At 43.1% G+C, this 15,476-nt stretch overlaps 1 protein-coding gene across 1 annotated transcript; it reads right to left on the bottom strand.

Moving 5' to 3' along the window:
- Positions 1–3,460: 3,460 nt before the first annotated feature.
- Positions 3,461–14,953, bottom strand: LOC140718615 (interferon-stimulated gene 20 kDa protein-like). The gene is made up of 4 exons (XM_073032588.1): positions 14,433–14,953; positions 11,231–11,572; positions 8,988–9,188; positions 3,461–3,680 (listed from the first exon to the last, which is right to left on the bottom strand). Exons 2-4 carry the CDS (start codon positions 11,459–11,461, stop codon positions 3,534–3,536), a joined length of 579 nt encoding a protein of 192 aa, XP_072888689.1. The 5' UTR covers positions 11,462–11,572; positions 14,433–14,953; the 3' UTR covers positions 3,461–3,533.
- Positions 14,954–15,476: the final 523 nt, after the last annotated feature.

The following is a 15,476-nucleotide window of genomic DNA, read 5'->3' as shown; positions in this document are numbered from 1 at the left end:
TATCAGCCAATCATGTGGCAGCAGCTCAAAGCATAAAAACATGCAGACATAAGAGGTTCAGACCTTGTTCAAACCAAACATCAGAATGGGAAAGAAATGTGATCAAAGTGACTTTGACCGTGGACTGATTGTGACCCTGGAGACCAAAAGCAGCAAGAATAATTGGCTTGATGTTTGTATGAAGTAGTCTATGCTCCTTAACTGCCTTTTCTCAGCAACCTGACAGTCACAGGTAGAGATAGCAATAGCTAATCGATGGTGCCAATTTGCAGCAAAAAGGTTTGAGTCAGCTTAGCCAGAGATACCCCATTTCCTCTGCTCTCCCGCAGAGAGTCCTCTGGACTCACCTTTGGACATGTCCAGTACCAGTCTAAAGAATCTCCAGGTGGGATCACGCTAGTGAAGGATGATCAGTACAGTCTCAACATTATCATGAACTGCATTTTGGATGTGGTTTGTTTTTGATTGGTAAAGGGAGTTATGGGTAGCGGTGCGAAGACATGCCTCTACCAAAGGAGATGTAAGGCACTCCTCCCCTCTACTAGCCAGCAGGACACCCTTGAGCAAGGTGTAGCAACTGCTTAACCCCACCCACCCCGATCAGGGTCGCGTGAAGCCATGGGAGCAGGTAGTGGAGGGCCGTATGAGCAGCTGGTGCTTATCAGTCCAGGTTTGTGTGACCACTGACTCCAGGAGAGAAACCCTGAACAGTATTGATAATGGCTAGGGTTACCCATCTTGTAAAGATATTGCCTGTAAGAAGGCAATGGCAAACAACTTCTGAAAAATTTGTTAAGAATAATCACGGTCTTATCACCCATGTCACCCTTATGACATGATCACCCGTGTCACATGACACCAACTATGCCGTAAAACTCTGTGAATCTTGATTATGACACATATTTTAAATCCTTTTTTTCTGTCTCATTTTTAATTGCTCCCACATTCCTGTTTATTTGTCTTGCTTATGGAATGCTTGCTTTTATTATTTGAGGGATTGAGTTCAAAAGTCAAGAGATTATGTTGCAACTTTATAAAACTCTGGTCAGGCCACATCTAGAGGATTGCATAACGTTCTGGCCACCCCACTATAGGACGCTGAGGCTTTGGAGAGGGTGCAGAAAAGTTTTACCAGGATGCTGCCTGCTTTAGAGGGTGTGTGCTATCATGAGAAGCTGGACAAACTTGGGTTGTTTTCTCTGGAGTGCTGGTGGCTGAGAGGCTATCTGTTAGAGGTTTATAAGATAATGAAAAGGGATAGATAAACAGGTTTCTCAAAGTAGAAGTGTCTAATTCAGAAGGCCATGCATTGAGGGTGAGAGAGGGTAGGTTCAAAGGGGATGTGGGGGGTAAGTTTTTTTACTTAGATTGGTGGGTGCCTGGAATGCGCTGTCCAGTATCATGGTAGAGGCAAATACATTAGAGGCTTTTAAGAAACGTTTAGATTGGCACATGGATATGAGGAAGATGGAGGGGTATGGACATTGTGTAGGTAGGAGGGATTAGGTTTTGGGTATTTTTGATTTACTCTTCAACTGGTTTGTCACGACATTGTGGGTGATGCACTATCAATTACTCCAAAAGACTGGAAGTAGAGTAAATACTGAGGGGCTTTTATTAGCAGTAAAATGGATCCAACGGCCATACTGTATGTCTGTCTCTAATGCTGAGCAGTCAGCAGAGGGGCATGTCCAGACAGATATACATGGTTTACCACAGTGGGTCAAAGGGCCTCTTCCTGTGCAGTGTTGCTCTATGTTCCATGAACTCATGGTCTACCTTTCAGTTAATCTTTAGTCTTCTCCACTGATGTCTAATCTGATGCACCAGTTTTGGATTGGCAGTGGGCCCTTAAAAATTACACATTGTGTGTAGAATACATCTTTATGAGGTAGAATGAGATGAACTATAGTGCTACCTTCATCTTGATACACTCAGAATAAAGCAATTTTGTATCGGTTGAGTGTTCAGTGAAGTTCCTACCCTCTGATGTTTGATGGTGTCTGGGTGCAGTTCCTGTACCCTCCAGTGGATGGTGCTAGCTATTCATTCAGTTAGCAGCCTGGAATCGTTCCCTGAAGATTCTTCACTGTTGGACTATTAACTCAAACGTGATTTTGTAGTCATACAGCTCAAAAATAGTCCTTTAGCTGACGGAGTCCTCAAGGACTATCACGCATCCATTCACACTAATTGGGTTTTATGCTCCCCACATTCCCATCAAAGAAAATGCTGGAGGAACTCAGCTGGTCAGGCAGCATCTATGGAGAGGATCAAAGAGTCCCTTCATTCCCCCTTTCTGCTCTGTTTCGTCCTGATGAAGGGTCTTGGCCTGAAATGTCATAGAGGATGCCTGACCTGCTAAGTTCCTCCAACATTTTGTGTACGTTACTCTGAATTTCCAGCATCTGCAGAATCTCTTGTGTTTATGGAATCCAACAAGAACTCTGGTCAAAAGATGCATTAAAACCCCAATGAATCAATGTACTACAGGTGTATAGTTGTGTGACAGCCCACCAGACAGTCTATAGCAGGGGTTCCCAACCTTGGGTCCACTGACCCTTTGCTTAATGGTATTGGTCCATGGCATAAAAAAGATTGGGAACCCCGGGTCTATAGGGTCTTGCCACTCCAGGATCAATTATCTGATCACCCTGGACAATCATAGGCTCCCAACAAATGTCCCAAATCCCTGAGCTAATGAAAGTGGGAGTGAACCGTATCAGATCGATCGTGAGAATGCGGCAAGTGTGCGTGAGGCTGACTGATCGCGCAGTGAATTGATTGGGCCTCCTACGTGTGGAAGGCTTTCTCTTTTTTGCCTGGGCTTTCGAGTGTGTATGCTTTTGTCTCTGTGGACCTGGCTCAATGTACTACAGATGCATAGTTGTGTGACAGCCCACCAGACAGTCTATAGCAAGGGTTCCCAACCTTTGTCTCTGTGGACCTGGCTCATCACTTCCATACTGTAAGTTGCCCAATGCATATTGTTGCTGGCATGACTCGGTAAAAATGTTTCATTACACTACTCTAATGTCAATTTTGCTCCTTGCCTACGTAACAGGGAATGGAAGGATACATATCCCAAATTTGGTTCCTTCACCTTTGGAAAAAAGACCAAGTGAAAAGCCCATTGTTGTTTGTCATCCATGATAATGATGGTATGGTAAACTGGGCCAGCAAATTTGCAGTGACACCAAGATTGTCGGAGTTCCAGACAATGAGGAAAGCGATCAAGCCTTGCAGTTGGATCTGGACCAGGCAGTAAAATGGGCTGAAATGACAATAAAAAGTGAAGCAATGGGTGACTCCTTGCATTACCAGCAGCCCAATACTCTAGGGGGCCACACAGGTCAAAAGGCCATTGGTATGGTGAGTCCTTGCTCTGAACTTCAGGAAAGAACAAATAGTTTGTAGTATTGGGAAAGTGAGAAGAAAAAATGAACTTTGTGAACTTGGCTTACAGCTGATATAATTACTTGTTTATTTGGCATATGAAAATCAGAATTCTTAATCTGTTGTTGTTTTATTCATTAATATCTGTCACGTCCTTCAAATCGATTTACTATCTCCACCCTGAGACCATTGGTGAGTTGAAGCTCCCACGTGTTATCTACAAGTTTGAAGAGCTCCATCGCTGCACTTGCATCTTCCACAGACGAGTGTCCTCTGCAGCTGTCCTGTTGAAGGAAAGGAGGAACCAGTCAGGAACATAGTGTGGGAAAAGTCAGAGACATGTTATAAAAACATAGAAATTAGGAGAGGAGCAAACAATTTGGCCCCAGAGCGTATTTCACCGTCCAGGTTATGCTCTCTTCTCACTGCAGCCTTCGAGAAGGAGGTACCCAGGTCCCACACCACCAGGTTCAGGAAAAGCTTTTACCCCTCAACCATCAGGCTCCTGAACCAGTGTGGATAACTTCACTCACCTCAACACTGAACTGACTCCACAACATATGGACTCTCTTTCAAAGACTCTACAATTTATGTTCTCACTATTATCTATTGATTATTATTATTATTTTTATTTTTGTATTTGGGCAATTTGCCATCTTTTGCACATTGGTTGTCTGCCTTTGTGTGTATTTTATCATTGATTGCATTGTGCTTCTTTTATCTACTGTGAACTTTGAACCATTTAATATAATTGCGGCAGATCATCCAAAATCAACAATTTTCATTTTAATCTTTTCCGTTGGCTTTTGCCTATCACTCACCTGCCTCAGTCTTCCACCTCCCACCACCTGGATCACCATCCTTCACCCCCTCCTCGCTCCACCGATCACCTACTTGCCCCTCCCTCACCCCTCCTCCATTCCACTTTATAATGCCCATCTCCCCCCTCCACTCTCAGCCCAGAGGCACGGTCTCAACCACAGCTGACCAGCTGACAGCTGAGATCCTCCAGCAGATTCTTTGTTACTTTGATACCTTGTTGATTTCTCACCATATCCTTTGATTTCTCTCGCCCCCTACAATAATATCTGATTTTCAGATAGAAAATTTCATAAATTCTCTATCCCCTGGGAGAAGACATTTCTCCGTTCTATGTAACACACACAATGCTGGAGGAACTCAGCAGGACAGGCAGCATCAATGGAAAAGAGTGAACACTTGATGTTTTAGGTCGAGACCCTTCATCAGGGTATTCTTTATCGAATACGCTCAGCATTTAACACCATAATCCCCTCAAAACCAATCAGTAAACTTCAAGACCTGAGCCTCAATACACTCTTTTGCAATTGGATCTTGGATTTCTCACTTGTAGAGCCCAGTCAGTTTGGATTGGCAAAAACATTTCCTCCACAATCTCCATCAGCACGGGAGCACCACTGGGATATGTGCTTTGCCCCCTGCTCTACTCGCTTCACACCTTTGACTGTGTGGCTAAGTACAGCTCCAACACCGTATACAAGTTTGCAGATGACCTCAGACGACGAGGAATCAGATAAATCAGCATACAGGAGGGAAATTGAAAATTTGGCTGAGTGGTGTAATAACAACAACCTCTCACTCAATGTCAATAAGACCATGGAACTGATTGTAGACTTCAGGAGAGGGAAACCAGCGATCCAAGAGCCAGTAATCATCAAAGGATCCGAGGTGGACAGGGCCAGTAACTTTAAATTCCTGAATGTCACTACCTCAGTGGATCTGGCCTGGACCTATCATATGATTATAATTGCGAAGAAAGCACAACAGCACCTCTACTTCTACAGGAGTCTGTGAGAGTTTGTCATGTCATCAAAAACCTTAGCAAACTTCTACAGACGTGTGATTGGAAGTGTATTGACTTGTTGCATTACAGCCTGGTTTGAGAGCACTAATGCCTTTGAGCGGAAAATCCTTCAGAAGTTTATGGATTCGGCCCAGTGCATCACGGGAAAACCCTCCAAACCATTGAGCACATTGACATGAAATGTTGCCGTAGAAAAGCAGCGTCCATCACTGTGGTGAACTACATATACCTGTCTGGACACGCCCCCCCTGCTGACTGCTCCTGTGGCTCCTCCCACTGACCGTGGCTCCTCCCACGAACCCCGGTATAAAGGCGATTGGAGACACAGCCCCGGCCTCAGTCTCCAGGATGTAGTGTGGTGGTCAATTGCTGCTTGTTCTTTCTTCCAGCCAAGAAAAGCCTATATCTCGCCTCACGTCTCCGAGAGTTATTGATGGTACATCAATCACCAAAGATCCTCACTACCCAGCCCAGGCTCTTTTCTTGCTGTGGCCATCAGGTAGAAGGTACAACTGCCTCAGGACTCACACCAGCAGGTTCAAGTTCGGTTACTACCCCTCAACTATCAGGCTCTTTGAACAAAAGGAAATACCTACACTCAGTTAAGGACTCTTTTATCTTGTTATTTCATACTTATTATTTATTGCTTTTTAAATATCTGCACTTGCACAGTTTGTTGTCCATTGATCCTGTTTACAGTTACTGTTCTATAAATTTGACAAGTATGCCTGCAGAAAAAAGAATCTCAGGGTTGTATGTGGTGACATGTACGTACTCTGATAATAAACTTTACTTTGAACGTTGAACTTACTCCTTTATCCTTACACTGTGACTCCCTGGTCCTTAACTTTGTCTACCTGCCCCACACTTCCTCTATAACTGCATTGACGTAATGAAATATGGTATGATCTGCCTGGCTAGTATGCAAAACAAAAGCTTTTCACTGTCTCGGAACATGCGATGATAAAAAACAATCTAATCCAGACTTCATCATTAGGAACTCCTTCCTGCATCTAATTTACCCAGTCCTGGCCATAGTATATAGAACATAGAACATAGAATAGTACAGCACGTTACAGGCCCTTCGGACCATAATGTTGTGCCGCCCCTCAAACTCTGCCTCCCATATAACCCCCCACCTTAAATTCCTCCATATACCTGTCTAGTAGTCTCTTAAACTTCACTAGTGTATCTGCCTCCACCACTGACTCAGGCAGTGCATTCCACGCACCAACTGAGTGAAAAATCTTCCTCTAATATCCCCCTTGAACTTCCCTCCCCTTACCTTAAAGCCATGTCCTCTTGTACTGAGCAGTGGTGCCCTGGGGAAGAGGTGCTGGCTGTCCACTCTATCTATTCCTCTTAATATCTTGTACACCTCTATTATGTCTCCTCTCATCCTCCTTCTCTCCAAAGAGTAAAGCCCTAGCTCCCTTAATCTCTGATCATAATCCTTACTCTCTAAACCAGGCAGCATCCTGGTAAATCTCCTCTGTACCCTTTCCAATGCTTCCACATCCTTCCTATAGTGAGGCAACTAGAACTGGACACAGTGTGGCCTAACCAGAGTTTTATAGAGCTGCATCATTACATCGCATCTCTTAAACTCTATCCCTCGACTTATGAAAGCTAACACCTCATAAGCTTTCTTAACTACCCTACCTACCTGTGAAGCAACTTTCAGGGATCTGTGGACATGTACCCCCAGATCCCTCTGCTCCTCCACACTACCAAGTATCCTGCCATTTACTTTGTACCCTGCCTTGGGATTTGTCCTTCCAAAGTGTACCACCTCACACTTGTCCGGGTTGAACTCCATCTGCCACTTCTCACCCCACTTCTGCATCCTATCAATGTCTCTCTGCAATCTTTGACAATCCTCTACACTATCTACAACACCACCAACCTTTGTGTCATCTGCAAACTTGCCAACTCACCCTTCTACCTCCACATCCAGGTCGTTAATAAAAATCACGAAAAGTGGAAGTCCCAGAACAGATCCTTGTGGGATAGATTTCTATAAGATCCACTCTCATTTTTCTAAACTCCCGTGAATAAAAGATTGATGGTCGGTTCAGACATTAAGGTCCAGCGTCCATGCAGCATGACGTTATGAGTTTGTTTACGCAATACGAAGACAGGTGGAGGGGCAGGTAGTGTTGAGGAAGCAGCGAGACTGCAGAGGAACATAGACAGATTAGGAGAATGGGCAAGCAAGTGGCAGATGGAATATAGTGCCAGGAATTGCATGGTCATGTATTTTGGAGGAAGAAATAAAAGCATAGGCTGTTTTAATTCAAAAATCCGAGTTGCAAAGGGTTCCCTAAAGGTTAATTTGGAGGTTGTGTTGGTAGTGAGAAGGCAAATGCAATGTGAGTATGCATTTGCAGAGGACTAGAATATAAAAGGGAGGATGTAAAGTTGATGCTTTATAAGGTGTCACTTGGAGTATTGTGAGCAGTTCTGGGCCCCTTATCTAAGAAAGGATGTGCTGCCATTGGTTCAGAAGAGATTCACAAGAATGATTTCAGGAATGAAAGGTTACCATATGAGGACCGACTGATGGCTCTGGGCCTGTACTCACTGGTATGCAGAAGGATGAGGGGAGATCTCATCAAAACCTAACAAAGATTGAAGTGCCTCAGAATACGAGGACATCCCTTTAGAACAGAGATGATGAGGAATTTCCTTAGCTGGAGGATAATAAATCAGTGGAATTCATTGCCACAGGCAGTTGTGGACATCAAGTCATTGGGTAGATTTAAAGCAGAAGTTGATACATTCTTGATTGGTAAGGGTATCAAAGGTTACAGGGTGAAGATAGGAGAATGAGATGGAGAGGGAAAATAAATCAGCCATGATCAAAAAGGCAGATCAGACCTATTGGGCCGAATGGCCTAATCTGCATCTACCTTGTGGTGTTATGAATTTGCAAGCAACTAGGTGGAAGTTACAGTGGCCGTCTAACCTTCATGTCTTAGGATTGTGGGGAGGAAGTATTTAGAGGAACCCAGCTGGTTAAAGGAAGAACAGGCAAACCCCAGATTGACAGTAGCCGAGGTCATGATTAATTACAGTAGGTCATCAGAACTGTGAGGAAGTAGCTCTTCCGTTTGTGCCAGGTGTGCGGCCATTGAGAGATCCTGTGTAAAGGCCAGGATTCCATCATACATCGGCGCTGTTGTAGAGCCAGAGTGACACAACATGGAAACCAGCCCCTTGGCCCAACTCGCCCAGGCCCACAAAGTCATCTCTTTGAGGTAATCCCATTCCCTCATGTTCAATTTGTATTCCTCTAAATCTTTCCTACTCATGTACCTACTCATCATCATTAATGCCCCTTATCTAAGAGAGGGCATGTTGACATTGGAGAGGGTTCAAAGGAGGTTCACAAAAATGATTCGGGGATTGAATGGCTTATCATATGAGAAGCCTACAACTCATGTTCTCCTTATTTGTTACTTATGTATTATTATTAATATTATTTTGTATTTGCAGTTTGGTGTCTTCTGCACATTGGTTGTTTGCCGTCTTTGTTGTGTGCAGTTTTTCATTAATTCTGTTGTGTTTATTTGTATTTATTGTGAATGCCCACAAGGAAATGTATCTCATGGCAGCCTACGGTGACATATATGCACTTTGATAAAACATTTTCTTGAACTTTAAACTTTGAAGAATGGATGGGATAGAATTAGAAGCATTACAGAGGAAGAGAAGTTTCATGTGACTTTGCAATCCAACTCTGTACCTGTATTCTTTTCCCCAGCAGTTTCTGGCAGAGAACTTTTAATGAGGCACGTCTGTCGGTTTTCAGTTTTGCTTTTGTGATCAGTAACTTGCACGATGAGGTGTCCCGTATGGCGTAGCTTGAAACGTCCGTTTTCAGCACACGGAAGTCAGACCTGGGATCGTGGCCCACGATAATCTTTCCTTTCAAGATCTCCAGAATCTGAATGGAAGCAGCAGAATGTTAGTGCAACAAGCTTGCACTCTGACTTTGCCTGACTTTTCCTCAGGATATCTCAAGCTGCTTTCAAAGTGTCAGAGCTGCCATTGATTTTTTGCACACAGCAAGGTCCCACAGAGAGAAAACAATCGATTGTTGGTGTTGAAGGATGGGTGTCAGTCAAGCTATCTGGAAGCCCCCAGTAAAACGTTAGCAAACACAGATATTAACTGTTCAGCCACAGATGCCGGCTAATTACTCTGAATTATGTTAAGTACGAATAACAGGAAAAGGATTGTCAGCCCAGCATTTAAGAACATAGAAACATCATGGCGCAGGAACAGGCCTTTCGGCCCACAGTGTTGTGCTGATCCAATTAAATTAGTAATCAAATGGCCATCCTAAATAATCCCCTCTGTGTACACAATGTCCATACCCTTCCATTTCTCACACATTCATGTAAATGTCTATTGAAAGTCTCTGATGTATCTGCCGTACCAGGCAGTGCATTCCGACACCTATCACTGAGTATTTACATTTAATTACAACAAGGCTGATGTGTATTTCAGACTCCATTTATTTGGTTTGGATCCATTTCTTTTGATAACATTACCAAATAAAGATCTGTTTCATCAAAACAAACATCGGACGGAATCAGATTACAGAGACACACGTCACTGCAGATTTTGGAATCTGGAGCAACACACACACTGTCGGGGGAAAATCATCACGTCAGGCAGTATCTATGATGGGAAGTATACAGTCGGCATTTTGGATCGACACCCTTCACTCTGGACTGAAACAAGATACAGCAGAGATGAGCCCAATCTGCCCAGAACCAATGACATCCCATGGAAAAAGGAATCCACTTTATCCAAAATCATTACTAATATCACTGAAATTTCAGAAATCTGTTCATATTTTACAGGGGAACTTTTACTGATGTTTTAGAAAGCTTTGATGCACTGGAAACTAATAATTTGTCTGACAAATACTTTTCCAGTCTTGATGATGGGTCGCAGCCTGAAACGTTTACTCTTTATTCCTCTCCATAGATGCTGCCTAACCCGCGGAGATCCTCCAGCATTTTGTACGTTACAAAAGGTTTTTTTTTATTTTCCCCCTTATCTGGCTTCACCTATCACCTGCCAGCTGGCACCCCTTCCCCTCGCTCACTCCCACCTTCCTATTCTGTCTCTTTCAATCTTCCTTTCCTGATCTGATATAGGATCTCAGCACAAAGCATCAACTCTTTACTCCTTTCCATAGACGTTGCCTGACCTGCTGAGTTCCTCCAGCACTTTGTGTGTCTTACTCTGGATTTCCAGCATCTGCAGAATCTCTCCTATTGATAATATCCTCTTGGTTTCACCCCTCAAAACCTAGCCTTATCACTAAGATTCTTGGGCAACTAATTAATTCAGTTAAGTTTCTTGGTGAGTTATTAGTTGGGGTGGGGAGGAAGGGATGTGAGAAGAATAGACAGCCTCTCGTTTCAGTTCCGTCAAAGCATTCATGAAGTTGATTGGTTGACAACTGCTGAACACAACTGGTTTGACAGCTTATGTTTGGACTGGGATACAATAACTTCCAGTATGGCTATGCTTCAAGTCCCACTAAAGAGACGTGAGCACAAGATCTACACTGATCATTCTATAGCATTGCCAAGAGAATCCTGTATTCAAAGGGTTGAGCCTTAGACTAGATCAATGAACACAAGTGTAAGGAGAACAAAATTATTATTACGCTGGATCAGATGCAGCTTAAACAAAACCACAAAAGATAAAGAACAAATAATGATAATAAAACAACACACAATAAATATAAATACACAAGATAGCTTATATACTTAGAGAGACTGTATGTCCATAAAGTGACCAAATGGCCTAAATCTTATGAAGTCATAATGGGTGCTACATAAAAACTTCCATACAAGTAGTCCTTCACCAGATCTCTCAATAAGATGTTAGACATATTCAAGGAAGGATTAATAAGAATGGTTATGTGCTGATGAACTACAAGAATTATTACAAGGGGAAACTTACCTCTTCCCTGGCGATCTGATAAGGCACAGCTGTATCCATATCCGATGGGCAAATCCCACTCACGGGCGTCCTGTAATCTGTAATTGTCCCATCTGGTTTGATAAATTTGTCATAGATCACCTTCCCATCATAATCTACGATGCTACAGCGTGCCAGACCACTGTCACGGCCATTGCAGCCAAGTCCCACCATCTCACAGTCCATGGCAACATACCTGGAAGGATCTACCATTGTACAGCTTGTACTCAGTGTCCCTGCAACCGGTCCAATGTAGCAACAGCAACTTCCTCTTCACTCTCCTGTTTCCTCATTTGCTCGATCACCTTTATACCGAACCCTCGTCTGCTGGCGACAAAGCATAACCAAATTTCAACAGCTTTGTCGTCACTTTCTGTTCAGTAAGGTATCATCAAGTCAACAACAGAGATAATATACGCCCACATCTAATAGTATCCATGGTTACAATGTTGTCCTATTTGCTTATTGTTGTGTTGGCTTGCCACAGCAAAATCACATGAATACACCCCACCTTAAAAATACTTTTCGGCAGAGGGCGAGTGTATATTCTGCTATCCAATTTCCCAGAAGTTGTTGATACACAAACCTGGGTCATCTGACAGGAAATGATAGCTGCATCAATTTCTCTCTGTGACAAAAAGACCTGTGACAGACTCCATACGTGTACACACACTGTGATGCTTTAATTTACCTTGCAAATGCCAGAGATGGTTTAAAAAAAAGTTTGAATGTAACTTCCATTATATTTGAGTTTTTGAAGAACGTCACACCTTACAAAGGAAACATTTGTGGGAATTATCCCATTCCCACAAATGTTTATTCATTTTCAGAGATCCTGCCTGACCGGCTGAGTTCCTCCAGCATTTTATGTCTGTTGCTCCATTATCCTGTTTCCAAATAGCAGCCAGCCTATTGCATGTTGTGGTATTTTAATTAATCTTTTAATTAGCTCAGGAACAGGATGAAGATGAGCAGTCCCATAAACCCTTTCCCACATGCATTGAGTCACAGAACACTACAGCACAACAGGCCCTTCAGCCCATCTGATCCATGCCAACCTACTATTCTGCCTATTCCTATCGACCTGCACCTGGACAATTGCCCTCCCATCCACCTACATATACACAAATGTCTCTTAAATGTTGAAATTGAGCCCACATTCACCACTTCCACTGGCAGATCATTCCACAGTCTCACCAGTCTCAGGTTCCCGTTAAAAATTTCACCTTTCGTCCTTAACCCATGAACGCTAGTTCTAGTCTCACCCAACCTCAATGGAAAAAGGCTGCTTGCATTTACCCTGTCCATACCCCTCAAACTGAGCTTACAACTGATTGGTGACCTAATCCCGACATGCTCACTCCCCCTCCCACCGTGTCCTTAAATAATTCACTAATCAAACAAACATTTATCAAACTCAGATTTAAATTTAATGGTTGCATCTGAATTTTGTAGAAGAGATTTCCATATTTCTACCACTACCCATGTGTAAAAGTGCTACCTAACCTCACTCTTTGGAAAATCAAAAATGTCCTTATGTCTGTTAGACTTAGCCTTTAATCCTTGGATCTCAGACCAGTGCATATAGTTTCTCACCGTCTGCCTTATCAGTTTCTGTTAACATCCTGAAATTTTAAATCAGCTTCCAAATTACAGGATTTATAACAAAGGCTATAATCCCCAGTCATAACCTCACTATCTTGCTCACAGTTTGCGCTACTGTACTTGTTTATTTCATATATTTCCTATTGTAACTTAGAATTTTTAATGCGCTTCACTCTACTGCTGATGAAAAAATCAAATTTTACGATGCACAATCAGTGTCTGTTTTATTAGGTACAGGAGTGGGACCCATTGTGGTCTTCTGCTGTTGCAGCCAAACAAGGTTCAGTGTGCAGTCAGAGACGCCCTTCTGCATGCCATGGTTATGATACGTATTTATTTGAGTTCTTGTCACCTTCCTGTCAGCTTGAACCAGTCTGGCCATTCTCGTCTGACCTCTCTCATTAACAAGATGTTTTCACGCACAGAACTGCCACTCACTCTCTGTTTTCTTGTTTTCCCCACCATTCTCTGTAAACTCGCTATAAGATCGCTATGTGTGAAAATCCCAAGAGGTCAACAGTTTCCGAGATACTCAAACTAACCAGTCTGGCATCAATAATCGTTCCATGCTCAAAGTCATTTAGATTACAATTTTCCCCCATTCTGATGTTTGGTCTGAACAACAACTGAACCTCTTGACCACGTCTGCATGCTTTTATGCATTGAGTTTCTGTCACATGATAGGCTGATTAGATATTTGCATTAGTAACGTATACAGGTGTACCGAGTAAAGTGGCCACTGAGTGTAGAACAGTACAGTTCAGAAACAGGCCCTTTGGCCCATCATGCCTGTGGCAGCTACGATGTTGTTATATGCAAGTAGTTTCGCTGGTTCGGTAAGTGAAACAACAGATACTGATTGCGGATAATTACAGCAACTGTTTATTCACAAGCAAGCAGTGAAATACTTCACTCGCATGTAAATCGAACAAGCTCTCATCCAAGTCACCCAAACTATAGAAACTACAACACCCAGCATTCAATACAAGTTGTTAAATCTGTCCAAGTTACAGGAGATTGAACAAGCAATAAGCAACTACTTAACTAAGTGTGCATCCAAAATATGAGCCCTTCCCCTTATTAGATAGATAGATAGATAGATACTTTATTCATCCCCATGGGGAAATTCAACTTTTTTCCAATGTCCCATACACTTGTTGTAGCAAAACTAATTACATACAATACTTAACTCAGTAAAAAATATGATATGCATCTAAATCACTATCTCAAAAAGCATTAATAATAGCTTTTAAAAAGTTCTTAAGTCCTGGCGGTAGAATTGTAAAGCCTAATGGCATTGGGGAGTATTGACCTCTTCATCCTGTCTGAGGAGCATTGCATCGACAGTAACCTGTCGCTGAAACTGCTTCTCTGTCTCTGGATGGTGCTATGTAGAGGATGTTCAGAGTTATCCATAATTAACCGTAGCCTACTCAGCGCCCTTCGCTCAGCTACCGATGTTAAACTCTCCAGTACCCACTTCTCAAATGGTTTCTACAGGGTTGTCCGCGGCTCACAGCCTGGAGTGAACTCAGGGTTTAATAAAGAGACTCATACACACACATTTACCCATACACACCTGAGGACTGTAAGGAAGCCAGTCAGAGATGCAGCAGCACGTGACCAGGGATGAGAAACTGGTGCTGCAGGGCATGGATACTAACCAAAGGGAACTCAGCTACATACCTCGGGCATTAACCAGCATGGCAGTCGCAGACTTTGGAACAACTTTTGATCAGCAAATAAGTTAACCTTTCAAATTAGATGCCAATTTAAATTCCACATCCGCCTGCATGCAGTCTCCATTCCCTGCCCGTTCGCCTGCATATCCACTTTACACGAACTGATCCAGAGAATTAGTCACTTTAAAAATGCAATCATGAGGAAATCAAGCAACACAAACACAAAATGCTGGTGGAATGCAGCAGGCCAGGCAGGATCTATAGGAAAAAGTACAGTTGATGTTTCGGGTCGGGGCCCTTCGTCAGGACTAACTGAAAGGAAAGATAGTAAGAGATATGGAAGTAGGAGGGGGAGGGAGAAATCTGAAATAATAGGAGAAGGCAGGAGGGGGAGGGATGAAGCTAAGAGCTGGAAAGTTGATTGGCAAAACGGATACACAGCTGGAGAAGGGAAAGGATCATGGGACGGGAGGCCTAGAGAGAAAGAAAGGGGGAGGGGAGCACCAGAGGGAGATAGAGAACAGGCAAAGAGTGATTGTGAGAGGGGCAGAGAGAGGAAAAAAAAGGGGAATAATAAATAAAGGGATGGGGTAAGAAGGGGAGGAGGGCCATTAGTCACTTTGTACTTTATTAGTGTCTTGCTAAAACTCCCTCTGGACAAATTTCTGTCTGCTGATTCACACACAGGAATTTAGCACAATATGATAAATGTGAAGTAAAAAATAGATCAGGAGGCTCATTGATCAGGTGAATATAGCTCCATGTGGCACAGTAACGTAGCGGTTAGTGTAACGCTTTCCAATGCTAGGGACGGGGATTCAATTCCATAGATCTATGAGCTAGTCTTCATTACGGGGAAGGGGGGGGGGGGGGGTCTGTAGATTTAAATTCCTCAGCATTAACATCATCAGAGGATCTGTCCTGAGACCAGTACATAAGTA

Source organism: Hemitrygon akajei, chromosome 30 (genome assembly GCF_048418815.1).
Source record: "Hemitrygon akajei chromosome 30, sHemAka1.3, whole genome shotgun sequence".
NCBI lineage: Eukaryota > Metazoa > Chordata > Chondrichthyes > Myliobatiformes > Dasyatidae > Hemitrygon > Hemitrygon akajei.
Note: the sequence above shows the minus strand (reverse complement) of the source record. Positions and strands in the feature narration are given on the sequence as shown.

Excerpts from the sequence above, each read along its gene's own strand:
- LOC140718615 (XM_073032588.1), bottom strand. The coding sequence starts at position 11,461 with ATGGTAGATCCTTCCAGGTATGTTGCCATGGACTGTGAGATGGTGGGA. Across the intron at positions 9,189-11,230 it reads ATCAGATCGCCAGGGAAGAG|ATTCTGGAGATCTTGAAAGG; the intron begins GTAAGTTTCCCC and ends GCTTCCATTCAG. Across the intron at positions 3,681-8,987 it reads TGCTGGGGAAAAGAATACAG|GACAGCTGCAGAGGACACTC; the intron begins GTACAGAGTTGG and ends TTCCTTCAACAG.